Source organism: Rousettus aegyptiacus, unplaced genomic scaffold, assembly GCF_014176215.1.
Source record: "Rousettus aegyptiacus isolate mRouAeg1 unplaced genomic scaffold, mRouAeg1.p scaffold_m13_p_4, whole genome shotgun sequence".
NCBI classification, from domain to species: domain Eukaryota; kingdom Metazoa; phylum Chordata; class Mammalia; order Chiroptera; family Pteropodidae; genus Rousettus; species Rousettus aegyptiacus.
In genome coordinates this window covers 51,303,160-51,329,678 of record NW_023416307.1, presented here as the reverse complement: position 1 = coordinate 51,329,678, position 26,519 = coordinate 51,303,160, and the positions used below count along the sequence as shown (strand labels likewise).

At 33.5% G+C, this 26,519-nt stretch overlaps 1 protein-coding gene across 5 annotated transcripts in view; it reads right to left on the bottom strand.

The window, feature by feature from the left end:
- Positions 1-494: 494 nt before the first annotated feature.
- ZNF148 (zinc finger protein 148) overlaps positions 495-26,519 on the bottom strand; it is a 105,744-nt gene continuing 79,719 nt past the window's right edge. For 3 of the 5 annotated variants that reach the window (XM_016135192.2, XM_016135195.2, XM_036219643.1), the window contains 2 exons: positions 7,302-7,420; positions 495-6,977 (listed from right to left, as the gene is read on the bottom strand). In XM_016135192.2, the coding sequence (XP_015990678.1) occupies positions 5,379-6,977; positions 7,302-7,420 (1,718 nt within the window). In that variant the 3' untranslated portion in view covers positions 495-5,378. The remainder of the gene's footprint in view (positions 6,978-7,301; positions 7,421-26,519) is intronic. The other 2 variants (XM_016135189.2, XM_016135191.2) reach the window with 2 other exon arrangements.

Genomic DNA, 26,519 nt, shown 5'->3' with positions numbered 1-26,519 from the left:
CCTGAGATTTTGAAATTTAGTGCTCATATATTTAGGGGGAGGTGGGGAAGGAAAGATCCACTTGTATCAGATACTAAGTTTGTAGTTGATTCTTTCACATTTATTTCGCAGAGATTAAAGACACATTTGCTGTGACCTTCCCAGGACACATGATACCTCCCTTTTTCCTGTAAATTTGTTCTGGCATTTAATGAACTCTCAATATCTGTAATATTTCCGCTTATTTATCCATTCAAGCGTAGCAACTCAATTCATTCAGTTCTATACAACAGTGTCTACATTATGTACATGTTTAATTACCAATAGGAAATAGAAAATAAAAATTTACAGTGATTGAGAAAGGGTCAGAAAATGGGATAGGAAAAAAATACTGTGTAATCAGAATATCCTATTATCCTACCAGTTTCAGTGACAGGGCTTTTCCTTTATTAGTTGAAATACAAAGAAGGCATAGGGGATCCCAGGAAAATAACACTATATATCAGAAAATTCAATGTGTTCCACCATCAGGATTTCCATCACACATTTAATTTCCTCTGTACAATTTTTATAAACTTGTTTTTCTTCAAAGTCATTAGATTTCCAGATTAAATTCAGCACTACACAGTATGCCCTTGAAGTAAAATGAGGTTACCTGCTTTATTTGGATACCAAGTTCCCTTCCAGACAGCATTAAAATAAAGACAAGTAAGACTACACAGATAAAATCCAGTATAATTCAAATCCAACAATGAAAAATTTCCCCCATATTGTTGCAAAATTCTTTCTACTGAAATGCTTTGCTACAATAAAAAGCATACATTACATATAAAAGATACCAGTGTACTAAAAAGTGACAGAAGTGAACTAGCAAATCCTTCAAAGCACATGTATATAAATGACTAGCATTTAAAAACATTTCTCCTATAAAATGTAGGTCATATACATTTAAAAATTGGCGGTTTTATTTCTAAAGCAGTGATGTGTGTGTTCAAATATTTAGCTGTTCTGTACAGTATAATATCTATTCAATTCAAACTACAGTAGGTTTGTCTTTCTTTGTATTGAAGTTGAATAAATTCATCTCATCAGCTGAGAAATCAAGCTTGAAAAATAAGAATCTAAAAATCAAAGTAGAAAGTTAATTATTGAAATGTAGTTATGAAATATGAAGAGAACTATTTCACAATGGAGCTGAAGTCACCTCAAAACTTATGGGCTTGAATCTAAAACAGAAACAAATATTAAAATTCAAAGCAAACTACGAAGTTAGGTAGCAGTACAGAAACAGAAAAAAAAACCACCCCTTTCCTTCAGTGTGATGGGCACTAAGTTTTGCGGTCTTCCTCCATCTTGCAGAAGAGTGGTAAGGCCATTCAATGCTTAGTGAAAGTGAATACAGATGAAGTCAGATTTAGCCTGTCTCCCCTGCAACTTCAGTTATGCTGTGTAAACAGTGTTACGTTCCAATAGGAGGAACAATGGAATTTGCTTAAAAAAACTGATTAAAGATAATCATTATTAAATGAAATAAGGATAATTAATAACTCTTGAAATGTTTTTAGAACGTTCCTGATGCTACTTGTAAAGTTAGCACTGCTATGTATTATTGCTTACATACAGTACAACATCATATGCTTTCTAACATAAAGCAGTACTGTGATTTGTTTGTACATATTTACAGATTAAAAACAAGCTGTAAAAACATTACATACTTTCAGACAATACAAATTAGCACAATGGTACTCACTTCAAAACAAATGGAATGCATAACATTAATAAACATCATAAAGGAAGACTCACATAAAAGTCCTTGATTGTCAAGACACGTTTATATATAAACTCTAACTGTGCAGAATTAAAGATTTAATCATAGGTACATCCTTATCTGATGAACCATATTTACAGCATGGTATTGCATAAAAAAATAAAATAATGTTTACAGGGTTTTACTTTTTTATCCATTGGATTAAAGAAAGCAACAAACACAAGAAATGTTTGTCTGCTCTAGTTTGTTTCCTACCAAAGTTTAAGTGAATAAAGGAAACATACGGTTTTTATTTGCAGAATATAGCAAAAACAATTGGAAAATTATTTCCCTGAAATAAAGGTAATTTGAAACGGAAAAAGTTTAAATTAAATTGCAGAATCAAAAAAGGTCTCACTGATTATAATAGTGCTTCTTCAAGTAAATATACTGTGAAAAATCGAGTTCTAATTTAACATGGTCTAAGTCTAGGAAATGTAGTACTACAGTAATGCCTACTTTTAAAGTTTCCCGGCTTTTTTTTTTTTTTAACAGCCCTTTAAAAATCGAAATTAATAAAATGAAAGAAGTGGCAAAAGATCTAACCTAGCTGGCACTTTGCAAGTTTCTCTCACCTGTGGAAATGAAAGCCCAACCTGAGCACAAGGCCTCTTTTGCCTCTAAAAGAGAAAATTACCTGACCACTGACAGTCCTCAGAGCTAAAAGGATGGATTTCTATGGCATCAAGCAAAAAATTTGCAAGTAGACCCCCCGAATTTAAAACCCACTCAGATATTCTGAACCAAACAAAACATGTGTGCAATGTTAAAAAAAAAAAAAAAAGGCTTTTAGAAGCTGATCAAGAGATATTACCTCATCTAATGTGATGTTTCCAATCTTCGAACGTGAGTTGGTCCTAAGTGAAAAAGCACACCTCATTCACATTGACCAAAAGTAGAAGGGTGTAAGAGCATGTTTTAATAGAACAATTTGCTCACTGAAAGTAATGAGAAAGACAAATTGCAGAAGAATATCTCATATCCTCAATATTCTGATCCAAAGCAACACAAAATGCTACTTGCTTTCTCTATTAATGCCCAAACAGAAATTAAATAACTTTCTAGCCAAACTGGGAAACCCAAAATGTTGAGATGTTTATCATATGATAATAATACAAGGTAGCTCTGGTAGGCATTTAGAATTTCACAGTAAGAGAACAATAACTATACTTAAATGGTAAGTCAATAAGTTATGCCAAAATATCATTTATCTAAAAAATGCTTATAATGTGGTAGAAATGTCTGCCATTTTACAGATTTAAATAAACGTACTGAAGACAGGAATGCAATATCTGAACTTCTGTTTGCATAACTCCCATTTTCAAAGGCTTTCCTTCTTTAGCTTACCCTAACTGCTCAGCAGTAGAGTCACATACTAAAAACTGTGCAGGTGATCTTAAAACAAACAAAAACTATAATGTACCAAGAACTACACCAAGTTCTAAATAGAAATTTTTGATCAGGCTCAAAAAAAAAAAAATCAACTCAGGAAATAAAGGCCTACTATCATCAAATAGTAGTATGCGAAAAATACAAACGTCTACCTAGGGAGCGCACAGTTTCATTTTTGACATCTCACCTGAATGAAGCCTTCTTGAAAAAGTGATGTGCAACATAACACACACCATTTTTAAGAGTCAATAATGGCAGAACTTAAATATCTACTTCAAAGAAATCTAAAATTCTTGAAATATATGGCAGCAAAGAAAGCTGTCAAATGGAATAATGAACATTTCAAGCAAAGCTTAATAACCAAAGTGTAGAGAAAACCATATTAAAGATAATTTATATTCCTTATAATAAAAACACCAATATGTTCAAAATAAGTGTAAAAGATGTTAAGGATGAGTACATCTTTGTTCCCTTCTAAATGAGAGAACAGTCTTGGGATAACATTAAATAAAAGAAAAAAATAATTTAAATGTATAATGTTCTATACTAAAGCAAAGATTACAGATCTACAGGGCCAATATAAAAGTTAAAATGGAAATTAACAATAAAGTTTCATTTTCCAAGGGTATTAATTTCAGATTATCACTGGTGCTACATTAGTATGTTCACTGTGACAAAGATGACGAAAACTTAAAAAAAAAGTTGAAACAAATTAAATAAGATAAAATCAATAAAACTTGTTATTTTCCAAAAATTTAAACTGTCCAATGTGTAACTCAAACCATTATTCTTCAGAAAAGTATATATATGTATACATAAGCACTATTTATTGTACCATGCTGTATTATTTTAAGACAAAGTATCAAAAAAAAAAAAAACATTCGTGGTATAAGGATAAAGTCTGTAGTTTATTTAGATTTTGAAATGCAACAAAAAGTTTCTGATCACTCATCTAGCTGGAAAAGAAACTGCAGTTACTGGAGTTAGTAAACACTTTTGGTTCGTAAAACTGTAATGAGCAGTGTTCATTAAAAAGTAACTTGAGATAAAATAAGCAATTAAAATGCCCATTTCTTTAGTTTCTCTGGATACTGTTTAATTATCCAATCTATCAAGATTCAAGAAAGAAAAGGATTAAACCAGGTTTTACAGTTCCAAAGATACCCAATTTCTTTTTATTGCCAAAAATTAAAATTGTCAATTATGAGATGATTATGACACAACCATATCAACCTAAAAATCTAATCTTTTTACTTTGAGAAATCAAAAATACCAAATAGATTCTAAGTGCTCTATGTTAACTGAAGTGTATATGTAAAGTAAAATACAATTAAGCTTTAAAACGTGGAATATACATTTTGTGTAAGCATTATGTTCTTGGGAATGTAATCTACAGAATATCTTCTTACTAAAACTTCAAAATCTTGATACCTGCACATGAAAAATCATAAAAAATATCTAGGTACAACTGTACAAAGAAACTGACACCAATATGCATACTTCCATAGAGAAGTGAATGCTTCAACAGTTACGTATTTTGGTAAAAGTTTTGAAAGTATGCATATTTTAAAAGTAATTAGGCTTTTAAATAGTGGAGTCTTAGACTATCAGATTTTTATTTTTTTTTCTCAAAAAAAAAAAAACATGTCAATATATAACGCAAAATGAAAATCAAGGGTATATGGCATATCATTCTTTTCTAAAAGGTGGTTTCTTTTCCCCCATAGGACACACTAATTTATTTAAGCCATAATCTCTTGATATTTAAACTTTTAAGTTCACTCTGTAACGTATACTCAGATTCCCTGCTGAAGTGCAATGACTATGCTGAAAAACTTAAGAAACAGTATGAGTAAATTTCACACAATTACTAACCTCCTAAGAATGTACAATGTTATCAGTTAGGAAACAATTGTGCGAAAGTCTTTTTTTTTTTTTCCTTTTAAATGTGGTGTAGGTGGAATAGCAAGTTTCTGATCTAAAACAAGTAATGCATTGCTTCTATAAAGGTGACAACATGTAAGGCAGTTCAAAGAATGCTAACCAAACGAAATGCAGTTATTGGATTATCTTGCTATTCATATCAGCTTAACTTGTTATATCGCATTGCTCTTAAATCTGTACAGCACTCCATTTTACACAGAGTAACCCCACTCTTGATTAATCTGTTCTAAAGTGCCAGTATTATTTACACATTTTTTTAGCCAAAAGTCTGCCCAGTTGTGGCATCAGGTGAGGATGTCATCCCAGCTCTATTATCATTTACATTCACCAAGGGAAATTCTGGAAATTCAGCACTTGTCCCTGGTCCCCGAAGGTTCACCTGTCCATTGGCAGTGCTAAATTGAGTAGCTATTCCAGCTCTTGATCCATGATATGGAGCACGGAAGGGCTGTTCAAAGGAGCTCATTTGGTAAGCTTGGTGGACAGGCTGAGCCTCAGCTTTCTTCTGAGAAGTCACTTGATCCAGAAAGTCCTGTGTTGACGTGGCAGAAGCATGGTTTGTCTCATCACCTGAAAAGGGAAATGAGTGCTGTGAATCACCAACTATTAGTCCAAAGTGGGACTTATCCGGAGTTGTTCTTAGTGGAGAATTCATTCCTGATCGAAAGCTATTGATGGGCATGGCTGCATAGACTTGCTTGTCTATAGAAGAGAATGCTGGCTGATTTGGAAGGGTCTGGTTATCAGTCACAAAGTTAAGGCTCGGGCTATTCAAATAGGCATCATTTTGGCTAGTTCTGTCCAAAGCCTGCTGCAGAAACTTTGAGTATTCCTGCAACATGTTGGCTTTATCTGATGAGGATGCTTGGGAGCTTGATCCAACATTCTCTGACTGGGTGACCTCAGGTACTTCTGAAGAATTTATTGATATGCTAGAAGTCACCTCTGTGTCCGCAACACTAAATGATATCTCATGCTGTCCATTAGCTTTATGGGAATAATGATCCAACAGAGTCTGCAGTACCTCATCTGGAATAACATTTTTGTCATGATTACTCTTAATCTCCACATTCAGGGCCTGTGAATCTAGTATGGATGCTGTGGTACTTTCATCGATGACACTTGCCACAGCTGCTTGTGTTACAGAAGGCTGAGAGGCTATGGTACCCACATTTAGTGCATACTCTCTATTGGTGTTACTTGCTGCCTGAAGGTATCGCTTCTTTTTCAAAAACTGCATGGCATCATCATAATTAGTACTGCTATGCACAGGTTTACTGGGCCCCTCTTGCAAGTTATCAACCTGATCAATGTCAGCACTGCCTTCTGAGTCCAGTAAAGCTTGTTTATCCACAAGCTCAAAAGCATACTTTGAAACTTTGCTCTCTTCATATGTGGATAAAGGTGAAATTGTTTGATTTTGCTCCAGTGGCTGTTTCAGACTTCTTTTACTGTTAATTTTTTTGAGAACCAACTTAGGCGGATGTATTTCTCCTGATGCATCTTCTAAATGCGATCCCCCAACCGAAGAATGTGGCATTTCAACAGCATACTCAGCTACCATATACTCGTCTTTTACTTTAGTACTTGAAGAATAAAGAGGCAAGTAATCATTTTTGTCTTTCTTTAGGTCAGATTTGTCCAAAGCACTCTCTTTGTCCATCCCAGATGATTTTTTCTCAGTTTTCTGCCTTTTCTTTTTTGGCAGTGAGTTATCTTTTGGTGATGTAGAAAAGCCAGAATCTTCCTCAGATGTCAGAAGGCCACCTTTGATGGCACATCTGTTCAGTTTTTTGTCATGATTTTCATGGCACATACGTTTATGTTTCAATACACGATCTGTTCTGGAAAAATACTGTTGAATTCAGAGTGAGTTTTTTGTTTCAGTTTGTGTTTTTGGTCAACCAAGGGAAAAAAAAAAAGAAAAAAGCAATTAATATAAAGACAGACAGAGGTATAATAATGTAGGTAGTTCTAAATTAATCTGCCAAGCCAATTATCTATTATAAATCTAACCAACTAGCAGTTGGGAAGTTCTTCAAATAGTTCTAGTAGTAACAGTTTCTAATTTAATTTATTAGAATTATTTTATAATTTAATTTAGGATGGAAGAATTTTCAAATGTTCAAACCTCAATGAAGTGGATTAAAAAAAAAAAGAATTTCACACCACCTCTTACCTGTAAACAGTATTCACACTGGTAAGGTTTTTCTCCACTGTGAGTTCTCTTATGCCTTTCCATATGATATTTTTGTATGAATCTCATACCACATTCATCACAGCGAAATGGTTTTTCACCTAGTACATGATACAGAAAGTTTAAAACAAAAATATTGTAAAATAATAAATTAAATGACTCTCTAAATAAATGGGTTTTGAGTTGTCATTATTTGCTTTTTAAATGACAGTCTCCCCTAAAGATTTCTTCCAATTTAATTTTTCAAAAATATTTTACTTTATAAAAATAAGAGAGATTGGCATGTGCCATTGAAAACAAGTAGCTGAAAGCAGGCATACTCAATTTCCCTGCTGAAACTTTCAATTATGTGTATAGGTAACATATTCTTTCCATAGAGACCAATAGTGCCAGGAATTTATAGCAACATGAACAATGTTTCAGTAGAGTAGCTGATGTTTCTAATCTTTTTTCAATCATGCAAAATAATATTTTTAAAAGATTTTTGAAGAGAGCAATGTTACCCATATACAGTTCAACACAATTCTTGGGTACACCTTTTTAATTCTCCATTTCTTTAAAAAATATTTCTGGTTAAATGAAATCTGAATTCTAGAAAAATAGTCTTAATCTAATTTATTAAAACATAAAAAGAGCTTCAAGACTAAGTTTCAAAAGTAAAGTTTGTTTGTATCCCATTTTTCTCAACTCAAACCAGCATTTCTCATGTCCTGGAAATGAGTAAAACTGAGCACTGTTAATTGGACACACCACATGCCTACACCTCCGTCCCACGCCCCCATATTTTAAAAATCTCATAAAGACTTCTTAGAGATAAGGAACTATTACTATGGGGATATAAAATAGTTTTTACTGGTGAAACTACAATCTAAATAAACAGAAGGGTATGAAAGAAGCTACCCTGAAAAATGCTTATTTGGGAAACTACTGTTTCTACCTTTCATATGCTCAACAAAATTTTACTAAATACTTCTCCACTACCCATATAACTCTTCCGTAGGAGGTTAAAAGATATACTACTTGTCTTCAAAAGAGTTCAATAACATAACTGGGAAAATAAGATATACACATCATAAAGACATAACAAAGCTAAGTCCAGCTCTGGTTTGCCTTTACAAGTTTATATCCCACTATTTCTCTTTTTAATCTTGTCCTCCAACCAAATCAAAATACCTATGATCTCACACTTTTCTACCTCTGCCTTAACTCACGCTGCTCCTTCAGTTAGGAATGCCCAACCGTGTTAAAGTACTACATTCCCTTCAAGACCCAACCCACCTCCTCTGAGATACTTTGCCCTATTCTCTAAGAGGAAAATTATCTTTATCTTCTTTAAACTTCCACAGAACTTCATTTGTACCTCTCCTTTGGCACTCATTGCCTTCATCTCAATAATTATATTGTACATCTCTATTCTTCTAGTAGATTACACTTCTTTAGGTCAGAATCTGGGCCTAAATTATCTTTATATAGCTCAAAATACTTTGTGCAATTTTTAAGTGCCAAATTGATAGCGTAAGGGATTATTAATGGATTATTAGTAGGAAAAAACGTTATGGGGAGCTGGTATGAACTGGAAAAGCTTCTTGGAAGTGTTAGAATCTAAACTGAGTAGCACCTGAAGAGACTGTGTGTATGGGATTAAAGCCAAGAAAAAGCAAGTTAGTGGGGGAATAACAGAGCAACTAAGGGTTTAGATATAAAATATCCAGAAGAAATGGTGCCTGATGAGAATTTAATTATGCAACAAGTAAATTATTTTAAACTTTCAAAAATGTAACTTCAGTAATTGCTATAGAGCTACCAAGTTTTAAGGCTGCAGTGACTTTGCAATAACTTTCAAACTATACTCTTGGGGATTCCATAAAGGCCCCAAAGGCTAATGCTGTTGTGGCAAATGGCTCTAAGCATGCTACCCAAAATCCAGAACTGAATAGTTCCACTTCTGTATACTTAGAGCTCTGAGTAATGACTGCAAGGACTCAGAGGCTAAATAAGGACTTAACACAACTAATATAAATCAATTCACTTATTTTACAAAAAAAGAAATATTGAAGTCCAGAAAAGTTAAGGTACTTTGCAAAGGGGACAATGCATGAATAACTAACGAAGCAATGGCAGCTGGAAGAGACCACCTATTAAAGAATTCTGGAAATGAAGAAAAGAGAAAAAAGAGATGAAAAGAACTATAAGGCATCCATTCAAGAGTAAGTATTGTTGAAGATGGAGAGACATTTATTTGAAGGCAGAGAGGAAGGAGCCATTAAAGTAAAAAATTGACTATGAATACTGAATTAAAGTTGAAATGAAATATCATGGTGAATAATCAAAAGAACGAGATCCCAGAGAGACTACGATGAAAAGAGGCAAGTACAGATAACAATTTAACAGAAGAATAGGTATATATTTTTAAATACAGAATGTAGATGATAACGTTCATTAAGGTCAAAAAGTAAAGCCATTTCTCAAAAGTGAGAAAGGATAAAAAAGAATATTAGTAAATTGCTTAGAATTCACTTAATTCTGAATGATATTCATGGATTAGAAGACTTAATATTGTTAAGATGGTAATATTCCTGAAGCTGATCTACAGAGTTACAACAGAAACTGACAACCTGATCTTAAAATTCATATGGAAATGCAAGAGATCCAGAATTGGCAAAACAATCCCTGAAAAAGAAAAACTAAGTAGGAAGACTCGCCACCTCCCAATTTCAACACTTACTAAAAAACTACAGTAATAAGGAAGATAGTGTGATAATGGCACAAGGATAGACATATATATTAAGGAAAAGAACTGAGAGTCCAGAAATAAACCCTACATTTATGGTCAACTGATTTTCAACACAGGTGCCAAGACACTTCGATGGAGAAAGAATGTCTTTTCGACAATGATGCTGGACCAATTTGATACCCACACACAAAAGAATGGAGTTGGACTCCTAAACCACATCAAAAATATACAAAAATAGTATAAAAATTAAATCAAAATGGATCGCAGGCCTAAATGTGAGAACTGAAACCATTAGAAGAAAACAGAGGAACAAATCTTGACTTGTGACTAGGTAATAATTTCTTAGATATAGCAAAAGCACAAGAAACCTAACAAAAAATAAATAGAATGTATTTCACCAAAATTAAAAACTTTTATGCTCCAAAGGGCATTATCAAGAAAAGGAAGACAAAATGATATTGCTGCTGTAGGAAACAGTTTGGAGGTTCCTTAAAATGTAAACCAGAAATACCATATGACCCAACAATTCTCCTAGGTACATGCCCAAAAGAAATGAACTCACTTAGAGACTCACTTAGACATCCGTATACCACTGCTCATAGCAACATAATTTATAATAACCTAAAGATGAAGGCAACCCAAATGTCCATAAACAGATGAATAGGAAAACAAAATGCAGTATGTACATATAAAAAATATTAAGCCATAAAAAGGAATAAAATTCTGAAACATGCTACCACATGGATGAACCTTGAAGAAAATATGCTAAGTGAAAGAAGCCAGATACAAAAAAGACAAATACTGAAGATTCTACTTACATGAGTTACACCTAGAGTAAGCCAAATTCATAGAGACAGAAAGTAGAATAGAGGTTACCAGGAATTAGGGGAAGGAGGAAAGGAGAGTTGAGCTATTGCTTAATAGTTATAAGGCTTTTGTTTGGTTATACAATGTTGTAAATGTACTTCATGCCACAAAATGTATACTTAAATATAATTAAAATAATAAACTTCATGTTATGGTTTTTAAAAAAGTAAAAGGCAACCAATGGAATGGGGTAAAACTTTCAGAAGTCATATATCTGATAAGGGATATGTATTTGGTATACAAAAAGAACTCTTACAATTAAAGAGTAAAAAGACAAATACTCTAATTTAAAAATAGGTGATGGATCTGAACGGACATTTTTCCAAAGAAGATATACAAACAGCCAAGAAGTACATGAAAAGATGTTCAACATCATTACTCATTAGGGAAGTGCAAATCAAGAACACAGTGAAACAAGGTAGTCACAGAGTAGTGGTCAGCATGTCTGCTTTATGCGCAGAGGGTCCTGGATTCGTGTCCCAGGTAGAGCCACAGACCCCAGGTGTGCGCCGTGAGCACGTGGGAGGAGACGCCCTGCTTTCAGAGATCCAGTTCTTAAGGGGAGATGGCAACATCCGTAGGTCAGGGGTGGAAGTAGGGGGAGGAGGGGATTAAAAAAAATAAATTAGTAATAAAAATATTTTTATAAGAAGAACAATGAAACACCACTCAACACTCAATAGGACAGTTAAAAAATTTTTTAAAGGAAGGACAATAACAAGTGCTGGCATGGATGTGAAAAAAACAGGAACCCTCATGTATAGCTGGCAGGATTATAAAATGGTAGAACTGGTTTGGAAAACAATTTTGCAGATCCTTAAAATGTTAAACACAGTTACCATATGACTCAGCAATTCTGCTCCAAAGCATAAACCCAAGAGAACTGAAAACATATATCCACACAAAACGTATACATGAAAATTCATAGCATCATTATTCATAATAGCTAAAAAGTAACAACAATCCAAATGTCTATCAACTGATGAATAAACAAAATGTGGTATATGCATACATGGAATATTACTCAGCTATAATAAGTAATAAAGTACACGCTACAACAATAATGAACCTGTAAAACATGTGACGTAAAAGTAGACACGAAGACCATCTACTGTATGATTCCATTCATATGAAATGTCCAGAATAAGCAAACCCACTGAGACAGTCAGTAAATTAAAGACTGACAAGCATTGTGAAGATCAGGCATAGCATTTTAGTGTGAAGAAAATGTTCTAAAAATTAGATTGTGGTGACAGTTGAACAACTCTGAATAAACTACTTAACTGCACACCTTACAGGGGTAGGGTTTTTGATATTATAAATTATATCTAAATAAAGCTACAATTAAAAAAATATTGCATGATAACAATACCATGCAAAGTAAACAAGAAATTATTTCTCTCAAGGAGCTAGCAATTAAACTCAAAATAAATTAACTAGAGAAAATTCATGTTTATTATCTATCACATTCTAATAGATGATCGAGAATTAACAGCTTATTTAACTAGAAGCAAAATTAAGAAATTTCCTTGAACAAAAATGTACTCAAAATATCAATGCCTTAAAAGTGATTTGTATGTTTGTTGTTAATAACAAGTCCTCACAGTTCCCCAAAACTAAATAGAATTATGACAGCTAAGTAAGCCAAAGATGAAATAATGCAAACTCATCTTCCACTCATCTTTTTAACTACCTGCTTCCGTTATCCATACATCTAATCTTGTCTTTTGTCCTCCTTTAGTATGTATTCCCCACCCCTTTTTTAAGCTACCATCTTTCTTCATATCTTTCTTTTTCTCATTTATTTTTCTCGTCTTCTGACTAGCCATTTCAGAAATTAGACTTTTTAAACTTAGGTTTTGTCCTTTAAGAATCTCTGTGGTTTAGGTAATGTAACTTATATGGTTCAAACAAACAAAAAATCAAAACGACATAAAAGGAAAAAGTCTTCCTTCTATCTTCGCCCCTCCATAGGTTACTACATTTATTTACTTGTGGTTTTTTCCCCAGAACTTCTTGACACAATCATAAGCAAAAATACGGATTTTTATTTTTCCCTCTTTTTTTATACAAAAATACCGTATTTTATTCAGTGTTCTGAATCTTTTTTTCTTCAGTAGCTTGGAGATCTTAACAGTAGAAAAAGAGCTATCGCTGACAGCTGGTATCTTCTGCTAATAAATATACTATAATTTATTTAATCAGTTCCCTATTATTTCCAAACATATCTTATTATAAATGATGTTAACAAATATGTTATAAATATATTAATTCACACATTTGTAGGACAACTTATCAAAAACAATTTCTGGTCAAAGAATAAACCTGTGATTTTGAAATACATTATCAAATTAGTCTCCACAGTTTTAAATATGTATCCCTATCAGCCATATGACTCTTTCCCTAAAACCTTGCCATACACTACTATGTTTTTAAACTTCCTGATGACTGCAAATCTAATAGGTGAAACAACAATATCTCAGTATGAGGTTGAACCATTTTATACATTCTTTTCTGTGAACTGTCTAGGCATATCTTTCACCTATTATTTTTATTAGGCTGTTGGTCTTTTCCTTGATGGTTTATAAAAGCTTTCTAAGATTTCCAGTCAAGATATTAGAGTAGGTACACACTGTGCTCACCTCCTCCCATGACATCAAAATTACAACTAAATTACAGAACAGCCATCCAAAACCAGCAGAAATCTAGCTGAATAGCAGTCCTACAACTGAGAATACACAAAAGCAGCCATAACAAGACTGGTAGGAGGGGCAGACATGTGAGATGGGCTGGTCCCACACTCATGTGGCATTTGAAAATCAATAGGGACGTCTCCGTGTACAGGATCCTCCTGAGAAGCGAGGGGTCCCAGGCCCACACCAACATCCTTAAGCCCAGGATTCTATTACTTTGAAGACACAGAAAATAAATTCTGGCTGTGAAAACCCACAGAGATTAAGGCTGGGTGGAGGGCAGCTGGAGCCCAACTTGTTCCTCTTAAAGAGCCCGTGCACAGACTTACTGATGGACTCAGAAGCTCTGAGGTTCATTGCTGGGGCAGGAGCTCAAAAACTGACTGGGACATACAACTGAATTGTCTGGCTTCAGGGTGAGGGCTGGAGGGACAGCCTGGCAGGAAGCATTTGTTCCACTGCTGAGCCCTCCCTCAACCCTGCAGATACAGATAGGCACTAAGCATGAGTATCCTTCATCCAAATCCTGGTGATCTTCTGAGACCCTGTCCCACCCAATTTGTAGACCTGCCCAAGCCTCTTCCAGCAGCTTTTCCATCCAAACAGCCTGTCTCAGCTCAGGCTACAGACTTTCCTAAAATCTCTCAAAGATGCACAAACCCCAAACAAGTATCATCTGGCCTCGGCATACCACATCCCTCTTGCTAAGCAGCCATAAGCCCAGTACGAGCAGCAACCAATCCGTGGATCACTTTGTATTATCCTAAGCGAAATAAGTCAAAGACAAATACCATATGATTTCACTTAAATGTAGAATTTAAAAAAAACAAAATAAATGAACAAACAAAACAGAAACAAAGAGAACGAACTGATGGCCAGCTGGGAGGGGGGTTGCAGGGATAGGTGAAAAGAGGGAAGGGATTAAATTGCCAGTCATGAAATAAGCCATGAGGATGTAAAGTACAGCATAGGAAATATAGTCAATAATACTGTAATAACTATGTCTAGTTTAGAATGGATACTAGACTTATCAAGGTGATCATTTCCTAAGTTATATAAATCTCTAATCACTATGTTGTACACCTGAAACTAATACTGCATGTCAACTATAACTGGAAAATAAAAATTATTTAAAGAAAAAGAGATTTGTAAGGAGACTGGTCATTTGCCGGTATGCGTCCCAGAATTTTTTCCTGGCCTTTTTTACAGTGGGGCTGAAGTTGACTGGCTACCAGAAATTTTAATATTTAAGTAGCTGAATTTATCAACATTTCCTTTTATGGATATTAGATTTTAAGTGTTATTTAGAAAGGAGTTTCCTCTTCCAATCTGCCCATATTTTCAATGACATTTGTAGTTTCATCTTTTACATTAAATCTGACACATCTGGACTTTATCATAGGGTAGAATGTGACGTACAGAAAAAACTTTGTTTTTCCAGATGGCTATCCAAGTTTTCTTAACACCATTTATGAGAAGTTCAGCTTTTTTTAAAATCACATTTAAAAAAATCATTTTATTATAATCATATACTAATAAGTTCCATGGGTTTCTTTCTAGACCTTCTATTCTGTTCCATGGGTAGGCTATTCAAAGCCAGAACCAAAATGTTTTAGTTATTAAGACTTTATATTTGTATATAGTGTACATAAATACACAGAATATACACTAAAAATGGTAAAGCTTACTGTATGTAAATTATACCTTAATTTAAAATAATGAAGTCTGGAGTCAACAAAACATATTTGCTTTAAGATGAAAAAAGAAAGTGAATATTTAAACTATTTATATGCATATCTCTATAAAACATCCTGAGGAAAAATCCTTGGCTATTTTGCAAAATAAAACAAATCACTATTAGCCCACCCTCCTTCAAAAGACCAAAACTTTACTTGGATGAATAGATATGGTACTAGGAACTTGTTGAAGTTTTCTTTTGATTATTTCAATTTTCTCACTGAAATAGGAAGCAGGCAATCAGCTGAAAGTGAGAGAGCAAGAGGAAATGATGGAGGTTTATGGAAAGGAGAAAGTATACAATATTTAGGAGAAAGGCTATAAAAGATCAGACAGTAAATATTTTAGACTTTGAAGGTCATACAATCTCTGGTACAATTACTCAAATCTGCTACTGCAGAGAGAAAACAGAAGTAGACATTACATAAAGGAATGGGTAATTTTACTGTAAGTAAAATTTTATGTTCCAATAAAATTTTACTTACAGTAATAGGCAGCAGGTGGAACTGGTCCCTGGGCTGAAATACGGACTGCATCTAGATGAGTGGTAGACTGAATGGACTAAAAGGAAATGATTTCCAGTAGCCATTAAGGGGCCACTTAAAGTTTAAAGTGACCTCAATTTAACATGGCTTTGTTTTATTCCTGGTATGGAAAGAGTCAAAGTTCTCAAAGTTGTATGCAATTCAGCCAAGTGAGTATTATGGATGAGAGGGAGCAAGGGCTATGTATGTAAGCAAGAGAGTGATTATGATAAATGATGAGTGAATTTAAACTGGGTAAGGAAAGTGATGAAACTATGAGAAAAACAAGGGATAGTGAAAAGGAGGTAAAATTACTGGATGTAGGTTTTTGTGGAGACAAAAGTTTTGTTGAAAATTGAGTACTAGAAGACATGAACAGGAATGAGTGAAAAATGAGAAATTTAAGTCATGAAGAGGCTGAAGTTTGGTAACCACTAGTCTAAGATATGACCAAGAGTGAGGTAGAATAAATAGCAAGATCACCAACAAAACAGAGGTTTAAGAACTGAGGAAGACATTCAAAAAATAACTTTAACAGGTGTTGGCAAACTTTTTCTATAAAGGGCCAGATAGTAAATATACTTACTAAGCTTTATGGCAAAGAGGGACAAACCAAGGATATTGTATATATACTCATATAATGAGTGAAAAAAACTCACAAATTTTTCATTGATGAAATTCAAATATAATGATGATGATGACAGAATATAATTTTTCACCATACAAATGTACTAATGAGAAGACTGGAATTATTCTTAGGGGAGGAGATAGCATTTCACCAAACTTGAGTTTGAAATTAATGTTCCCTACCATCAGTCCACTGTAAATGTTTACCTACTAATACTCATCTGCATGAGATTTTATATATTCCATCTTCGAAACTTTCTTGTCACAAAGATAGGTCCTGATATCAATCCATAAAAACACAATTTTAATTAAGAATTATTCACCACTTGGAAGGCATTTATAAAATTCTACTAGATTCTTCTCTTTGATATTTGCCTTTTAGCATGTCATTACGTTGCAGATTAACTACTTCCAAATGAAGATTAGGTAGGGTTATAGTTTAATGGATTTTGAAATAGGGACTTGCATCAACATCCAAAAACCGATCAAAGTGTAGTTTGAGTTTAGAAAATATCTACCTCATATTTGTGTGGGAATGGAGATTTTGCTTGTTTTAACTTGTAAAATCATGAAAAGCATATAAAGCAGCACTCTGTGATTCAATGTTAGCAGCTGTCAAAATGACTTTACCAGAGTACAAGTTTCACATGAGCATTATTTTCCCCTTCTAATAGTAAATTGACTTTATTAAGAAGCACAGTCAAGTCTTCAGCAAAAGCTAATTTCCAAAGCCATTCTTGAGCGTTTAATAATAGTGGTTGAGAATGGTTCATTTCATTCAGAAAAAATTTAACCTTAACTCTACATTCAAAAATTCCCAATAAAAAAACTTTACCAATTCTAAGATATTAAAATGCTGTACAGTAAGATTAAGTGAGGATATCCGGCTTTTGTATCAGACAAAAATTCATGGACCCAATGATGGTTAAATCCACCAGAGTGAATGTAGATTACTGATGACACTACTGGTTCAATGACATGTAATACGTTCAGATGTTTCCACAAAGTACTGCTCATGTAATATAATAAATAGCCGTATGCTTTAAATACTTTACATTTTCTCAAGCTTTTTTTGCTCCACATATACTACTCCTACCATCAGTTGTAACACATTTTAGCAGAATCCATTTCAGATTATATTGAAATGTTTTATCATGTATTCTTTTAAGAAAAAAGCTTGAGATTTAATTCATATTCCATGCAATTCACCCATTTAAAGTGTATAATTCCATTTTGATAATATTCTTGACTATTGTTGTTCCATAGAGGCTAATTCTTCAGTCACTGCAAACTTGGCACTGTCTCCTTGAATAAGTTAACGACTGAGTAGTACTGATAACATCTGTCAACTCATCAAGAGCCAAGGACACCACTTGGAATCATTTGCCTTGTTTTTTTAATTGACTATTGATGTTACTCCATGTAGGATTTCATTTGAAAACCAGGGTTCCACAATAAAAGCTTAAAAACCATTACCGTATACTAATTTTACTCCTTAGTTCCTTCTGATTTAATTGTTATTAAATTTCAACATTTATTCTTCCTTTGAAGTATCTTTCTAAACACTTCACTTAATTCCTAGTCTTAGTATCTCTTTGTAAATTCAGGCCCTCTATTAGAGTATGACAGTGGCATTCCTAAGAAATCTCATTATAAAAGCAACTGTCTCACTGAGGGTGGAAAAAAAGAGTGGGATTAGTTTCAGAAGTTACTTTCCTGCAGTGGGAAAAAAAATATTAATAACTAATAAATTAATCTAAAACACTGCTCAGCAAATAAATCCAGACTGTCACAGAAGTAGTAGCTTCAACTGTCAATTCAGCACAGTAATGATTTAATGTAAACTTTAAGTTTACATTATTCAGAAATATATCTACCACTCAAGAACTGTCATCCAAAACGTAAAAGCAATAAATTTAACGGCTTGGAAATATAAAATATTACATGAAATATAAGGGGTGAAATGACTAAAAATGCTATTATTCTGCTAATAGTCTGTTACCATTGTGTATTTCTTAGTTGTAATTTCTTTTCAATATTATAAAAAGCTAGGTAACGATGGCTAGCCACTGAGCAAATTTCCCTACTAAATAATAATGAAGATGTTTCAGCAACTAAGCAGAGCATCAAGCAATGCTTTTGATAGGTAGCCTCTACCTATCCCTGTAAAAATTCTCTTCTCCACCCTTGCTTAGCACTTAAGCTCTTTAATGTCTTTTGCTTGGTCCCTAATATTTATGCTCATGGCTTCTGAATAAGGGAACACCTTGTGTTTGTCACTGAATTCTAATATTTAAAAAAAAAAATACCTTTCAGTTTCAGATTCCGTCATCCATTTTCCCCAATTGTCACATATAAAAAAAAAGTCTTAAAAACAAATTTTTCCTATAAAGATAAAATTAGACCTTCTCAAAACCCCAGAATTAACAGGTAATCAGACTCAATGGCCCTCTCCTCCATCCTATGATAAAGAACTAAAAGATAGATGAACTAGACAAGAACATACCTGACTGATTTAAGAATAAAGAGAATTCCTCTATTACATAAGTATAAAAGGCTTATGGAGAACACTATGTGGTTTCAAACAATAGCAATAAGTATGTTGCTTTCTTTGTGCTGGTATTCATTTTAATTTTTCACAACTGCTCCCCTCCCCCAGTTTTAAATACATACTCTACAATCTGGCCAATTCCCCAAGGTAATTAAGGGTTGACTGAATATATTTTCTGGAATAATTTTAAAAGCACACTGAAAGTTCTTACTCAACAGTCATCCTTTATGTGCCATCAGAAAGGCAAAATCAAAATAGATAATAAAATTTAGGTAAAGAATCAATTAAGCCCTTTAAAGAATTCACAGAGGGGTTCAATTAAATGGGGGGGGGGGAAATATAAACTTTTGGTTAATTTGTGTTATCAGATTTTTCACACAGCTGTGAAGAGAGACAACACAAGAGTTCTATCGGAAATAGAGAAGAACTTGCATCAGTGACCAATAATGCAAACAGCAGAAAAGCAGCATGGGGGATGAAGCTGGATAGAGAAGTAACTACTTAGTACCACATTAAGATGTTAATCCTAAAACCTACATTTGCTTCTTAACAGTATCATGAAGTTAGATCTACAGAAGATCAAAAATTACAAAATAGGTAGAAACTGTTTTTACTACTGTGGCTGCTTTCAAAGAATGTCAAGACACTTTTATAAAATTCAAATGGGGGTTGAAAATAACATTTAAGCATTTCTGTAAAATAGAAACTCTTCAGAGATAACATCTAAACATCTTAAAAAGTATCCAGAAAAATAAGAATGAATGACCCATAAGTAAATTTAGATTACCCTAAGTATTCTAAATCCTATTTCTTCATCATGACTGTGTCCAAATCAAAAAGCACATTTTGTCGGCCACTCTTCCACCAAAGGCCCAAATAAAATATATGAATTCTGAGTTTAAGTATCATTAAAAGTCAGTCAAATAAAAAAACATTATCGACAAATAAAATTTTGTCGTCAGCCAATCCAGACATCTGAAAACTTAATGAATTCAAGATCTGAAAGGCATGAATGCTGGTCATCCATTTAACTAAATTCTGGAAAAATAAGTAGTAGTAGTCAAAATGGCAGCTTCAAATACTGGAGATTCCTGAAGGTCTTCAGGTATTTATTTAAGTTCAAGTACCTAACTGGGTATTTTTCCAAATGAACACAGTGTCAAAGGATTTGTAAAACAAAGCATTAGATCTAGACTTGACTTTCTTAATGCTTCATCTTTTGTAGAATGTAAAATAATTTGGGGATGGGGAGCAGGTAAGAACCCATATTAAGGAAGGCAAACTAACGAAAGAAGAGAAACTATCATGTTCTAGACTAATCATGTTTTCTAAAATATGAGAATGATTTTTTAAAACCACAATAAAACCAAAAAATCAAAAATAAATTGTTGTCAGGGTAACTTAAAAAAAAATTAGGAAGTTCTATGTGTTAAGTTAAATTTGGGGAGTCCTTTTACAGTTCTTTTTCTGAAATTCAGTGCATACTGCACTGTTAAAAAATGAAGAGGATTTAAAGTCCAAAAAACATAACCTTCTTCATTTCACTGTACTATTCAGTGGTTTCCAAGTTTTGTGTATTTCTCATAAACTGGTCAAAATTGAAGTGATATTACATTCCTTGAAGCATAACACTGTTGTTTTCATTTTTTTAAAAAAAATTTTAATATCTAAAAAAAAGGGGGTTAATAAATCTGCAATTATATAAATACATTATAATTTTAAATATTAGTTATAGTTAACAAAAAAGTAACTCATTTGCCCAATTTTCAGATTTCTTTAAAAAACAATAATATTCTTCCATCATACAGGTTAAATCCTATGGTTCTATACGGTGCTTACAGGATAAATGTGACATTCTTTAGTTTGGCAGCAAGGCTTGACAATGTAAAATCAAGCATTCTAGTTTTAATTCCTTATCCCTATTCTACCCACTACTTTCTGCTCTAGTCAGAATAGTCATTTACAAGTTGTCCATCTTGCCTGTGCTCACTCCATACCAGCAGGAATATGCTCTTACTCCTACATCCGCAGACTTCATTTCTGCTAAGCATACCCAAATACCCACAAGTCATAAGGCCAGGTCCGGGAGTGGCTCTTTCATCTGAATGAAATAAAAAGCTCCAAAAGTTTTTGTGAACTCAAAATTTTCTTGGTGCTTGGTCTACGCCTTTCAATAGCATACTCGTTAAAGACATGAACTTTGAAAATCTAGATTGTGTCATTACCCAGTAGTGCTCACTGAAGCACATTGCTTAATCATGTTGCCCCCTTAGTTTTCTTATCTGTAAAATAATAATTAATAATAATAATAACAACAGCAACAACAACACAACAATACCCTCCTCACGAGACTCTTGTGAGGACAAAGTAAGATAACTTATGTATTCTGTTTAATACAGTGCTTAGAATAGGTAATCAATAAATTTATATAGTATTATTAGCTTTATGATAGAGATAAATTCTTAGGAATTTCTAGCTTTTTAACTATCCTAAAGTACCTGCCTCCTTCTGGTTCTTTTAAACTAGCATGTTTGACACACTACTTGTTCTATTAGCCAGTACCCACAATTGTTCTGATGTCTGCTTCTTTGCCTGATTTTTAACTTGCTACTCTGTGTTTCTGAATTGATTATCTGTTATCTGTTTATCTATGCTTTCCCAAAGATTCCCAACTTCAGTACACCCCAAATTTTTCTCCTGGTCCTAGCTTCCATGTGCTTCTGTTTTACTACTTATAGTTCCTTTGGTGACACTTGACTCCCATGTAATCCATGCACTTAAAAAATCTACATCTACCTTGCAGGGCCAGTTAAGTTCAATCCCTTCCATGGAGCCACCTATGTGAACCCTCACTGGTCTATTTCATGTAAACTAAAGCACAGGTTGTCTATACTACTATATAGGATTTGTCAAATTGTGAGTCACACAATTCACACATTCATTCATTCAATGATGATACATAAGTAAAAATGAGACCACTTCAAGAGGTTTGTTAAGCTACAGACTTGTCGAAACAAATGACAAACAACAAACAATTTTTTAAAAATTATAGACACTGCAACGAAGAGCACTTTACATGTATTTGAGGGGGAGGGGTAATTACACTTAAACACAAAATATATACACTTAATTGAAAACTCATTCTCCATATTTCAGTTCAAATGCATGTTAAAATGGAGATAATTTTCTGGATGACTTTTCCTATCCCTCCGCAGGTTATCTTTAAAGAACTGTATAGTGTTTTATACATACATACATATATATGTATATGTGTATATGGTTTCTTTACTATCTTTACTGAGAAGTTATATAGTGTGAAACTTTTACAAGCGCTTTATGTAAAATCAAATTTTAGTGTGACTTATTGAAAATTTTGCAGAGCAAAAAAATCTGGTTTCTGAAAGCTTTGTTAAAGCAGAGAATGTCAGCCACAGCAATCTGTACTTCCCTGCTTAATCTTTCTTGGCAAACTCTGCCCATGCCAGTGCCGTCTGGCTTCAGCGATCACAATGCCAGGAGCTGATAGTGCAGACAACATTCTCAGTAACACAAACAAAATTCATTTCCTTCACCTTCCAAAGAAGAGAGAAACCCTATCTAGGTCTTTAACACTCTCTTTTAACAAGATTTCTCCATTATAGTTAATAAACTATAAATTAGGTGTTTAAAATAATCAGAAGAAAACTATAGTTTTTATTAATAACTGAACCATACTGAAGGAAATACTAAGTGCTGAGCTTAGTCAAGGGTGAATCGACTTTCTCTGACTTCACCCCACTAGCTCAACTGGTTTAAAAAATAATAATGCTATTATTCAGCTATTCAACATGGTTGCGAGTTAAAGTCATAGTCAAGAAGAAAAGAATATCAACGTATGTTTTCAGGTATGAAGAATGCTTACATAGAAGACAGGTTTTCCAATGTTTCTTACTACATTTATATCCATAAAATTGTATGCATTCAAGAGCTAAAGCCTTAAAAAAAAAAAAGAAATCTTATATATGCATACTTCAGAATGACTTGGCTTATTTTCAAAACCTCTTTTATTTGGGGGAGGAAAATCATTTTATAAAAACTTCTCCATATACAGAAATGTCTTCATAACATTTTTACTAACGAAATAAAAAATTATGAAGTGTGGCACAACTATATAAAACAACCACAATTTGCCATAATAGTCAGAATATCACGATAGGTATTCTTGACTATTTAGTGGAATTTAGCAAATTAAAATAAAATATTGAATATCGTACTTAAGTTCTTCACTCCTCACACTCATGCTTCCCTCCCAACATCAAGAAGACTATCATTTCCTCAGAGTAAAATAACAAGGTGACTAGAAAATAACACAACTGGATATATGTCATTCTAACGTTTATTCTATATATGCATTTGGAAATGGAAAGGAAAAGGTACCTCAGATAAAAGCATCTGATCACATAGTAAATCTACCAGTGATGATGAATGTTTATCTTAGGTATGTATGTACCTGAGCAGTAATTCTGACCCTAAACAAAATGATCAATTAGGATTATTTTCAACCTTTGCTCCAAGAATTCACCTTCTCTCCCGTATCCCTAAATATATTATAAGCAAAGAATCTATAATACATTCACAGAAAAGATACAAATCTTCCATAACTGCTAAAAATAGCAGTCCCAAGTATATTTGAATTTTGGCAGTCAAGGATCAGCCTCAAGATGAAAAAGTAGTCTCCCCTAAAATGGTATTTCATAGGCTAGCACGAATTTAGGAAACAGAATTAAGTGAGTCTATCCAGGCTGAGTTTTAAAATTTTCTATTTGAAAACCAAACCAAGCTAGGTCTTGGGTTTTTTAAAAAGCCACAGAACATTTCTTTATTGGTGGCAAGAGCAGCAAAGCAGGTAATGATTTTTAATCATGTTGCAAATGGAGGGGAGAATGGGCTTGAAGGCTGAAAGACTGGAGAAGACAGTAAAGGATGAGGGAGGCTATAAGGAAAAAGCCTGTAAGAACTGGTCATTCTTTTCACAACACAACCTTTGATAATCGGTTCATTACCTTAACAATTTAAACGTGGATAAACATAAGCAAAATCTTTTTTACTGACATAACTATTTCAATGTATTCTTCTAAACTAAGAGTATAAAGAGAGAAAAAGCCTTGACATAGGCAAACTTTAGCGAACTAACCCCCTCCAAAAATAAGTCATTTAAAACATGAAAAAAACAGTAAGGACAAAATAATAAATAATGAAGAACATATTTGTGGTTCTAAATATATATTCCCAGATAAGTATAGTTTATAGGTATGTTGCTTCTAAGACAAAAATATCTGTCTTCAGAAAGAGTCCATACAAAGAATCAAGAAAATGAATAAAGAAAATCGAGTCTCCTTACATATAAGTTCCTGAGAGCTTATGTGGGGAGGACACAGGATCAAAGGGGTAAAACTGAGTCTCTTTTCAAAAGAAACTTTTCTCTGTTAAAGAATGATAGTGACTGGTTTGTCCTGGTTCCTTTTAATTCCTTACATTCTTCTAAATATATTCTCTATGAGAACTCCAGCATTTGCTTCAGCCCCTTTTAAATGTTACCAAACCCAAAGGAAGGGTTGGTGGCAAAGCAAGAAAATCTCAAAAATGCCAAAAGATGCTGCTCTGCTTCTAATTCCATTCTGCATTGTTAGTGATTTCGCATGTGTACTCTGGAGTTACAGAGACTTGAGCTGGAATCTTGGATCCATCATACACTAGATCATATACATTTAGAAAAGTTTCTTGACTTCTGTGTGCTTTATGGGAACAGAAATCACTCGTCTCTTTCAAGATTAACGTGAGAAGTAAATAAGATATTTAACAAAATATTTAGCACAATATCTGCTCTTCAAGATACTCAATGGCCTAGCACAAGCTGTTTTCCCAAACAGTGAGATTAGAGGATTGTGACCAGAATTTACTAGAACAGAAAATAGCAGAGCATGTAGTAAAGGTTAAGTATTGTTCCAAAAATCTTTTTTTCAGATTCTCACTCTCTCTTCCTCCCTCCCCTTCCACATCTCCGCCCTCCCCACCCCCGTCTCTAACTGAGCCTCCTACAGTTTTGTGTTGCCTTCCCTGTGTAGCTTTCAACAGACAGTACATCTCCCTCTTCCTCAGGGCACAACAGCACTTTGTATAAAACTCTACAACACTTATTGCACTGTGCTTGTTTACATGTGTGTCTCTACTATTGGACTATAAACTCCAAGGAAACTGTCTTATATTAGTTCTATATTTCTGGTACCTAAAAAATACTTAAGGCTCAGCAATTTTTTGTTGAATGAATTAATAAACCAACAAAATCTAATAGGTATTAAAAACACACAAAAATAATTAACCACTTTCATTTATCATTATCTCATCAGGTTTTATTACTGTATAGAAATTTAAATTTAGCTATAAGTCACAATAAAATCAAAAAAGTTGTTCCTTTTCCCAAAGTACCCAGTATTACTCCCTTTCACCTGCAAGTGATGAATAAATGTTTACTTAAACTGAAATGAGTGATGTGCATTTGAAAAGTAGAACATCGAAGCATACAGATACACTGAATAGCTGAAGTTTTATTTAAGGAGACCAGTCACATTCAAGCTTCCTAGTTAGAGGCAAAGGAAGTTAAGGAAAGTTATTAGGAAGAAATAGTTGCTTCTTCTAAACTACAATTGTCCATGGATCTCCTTTCCTGGGTACCGCGGGTACCAAGAGAACACATCTAAATGACAACAATGGGCAGATACTTGCTTGAGTAATTAATTAATATAGAGAAATATGAAGAACTTTAATATTTTTAATATTCACATATTATCACCATCATTCTCAACTCTATTTAAATGTAAGAATTGAACTGTACAAATCCACCAACTCTGCTTTTATAACACCACAAAAAGGTAAAACACTAAAAATAAATTCTAAAGAAACACTTCACCACACTTAGAGACATCAAAAGTTGACAGTCTACTAAATCAAGGTTACATATAAGATTTGGTTTTACATTAGCCAAAACAACAACAAAAATAAACAAAGAAATATATGTTTGCTCCAAAATGAGACTTAACTTTTTAAAGTATTGGTTCCTTCATAGTAATCTTCTGAAATATGTTTCTAAATCATTGATAGCTTAACTAAAAAACTGAAGTTTCCAAATTATTATAACTTTCTTGATAGAATGAACTACATACATGAAATAGTAAGAAAAAAGAAGTGGTATTGCTTCCCTCCCCCAGGCTAATTAATGTAAATGACTAATTTCACCTACTCTAAACTTGTTAAACAACTAAGGAAACATCTATTTCACAAAAACTTCCTTTTGTTACTTTAAATATATTTTACGTTATTATAAAAGACGATTTCAAAGTAATTTAATGGGCTTGGACATTAAAGCCAAGTCTTGACAGTTAACACTGATTTATTGAAGGAAGAAAAAAGATGAGCTGTGATGTATACTCT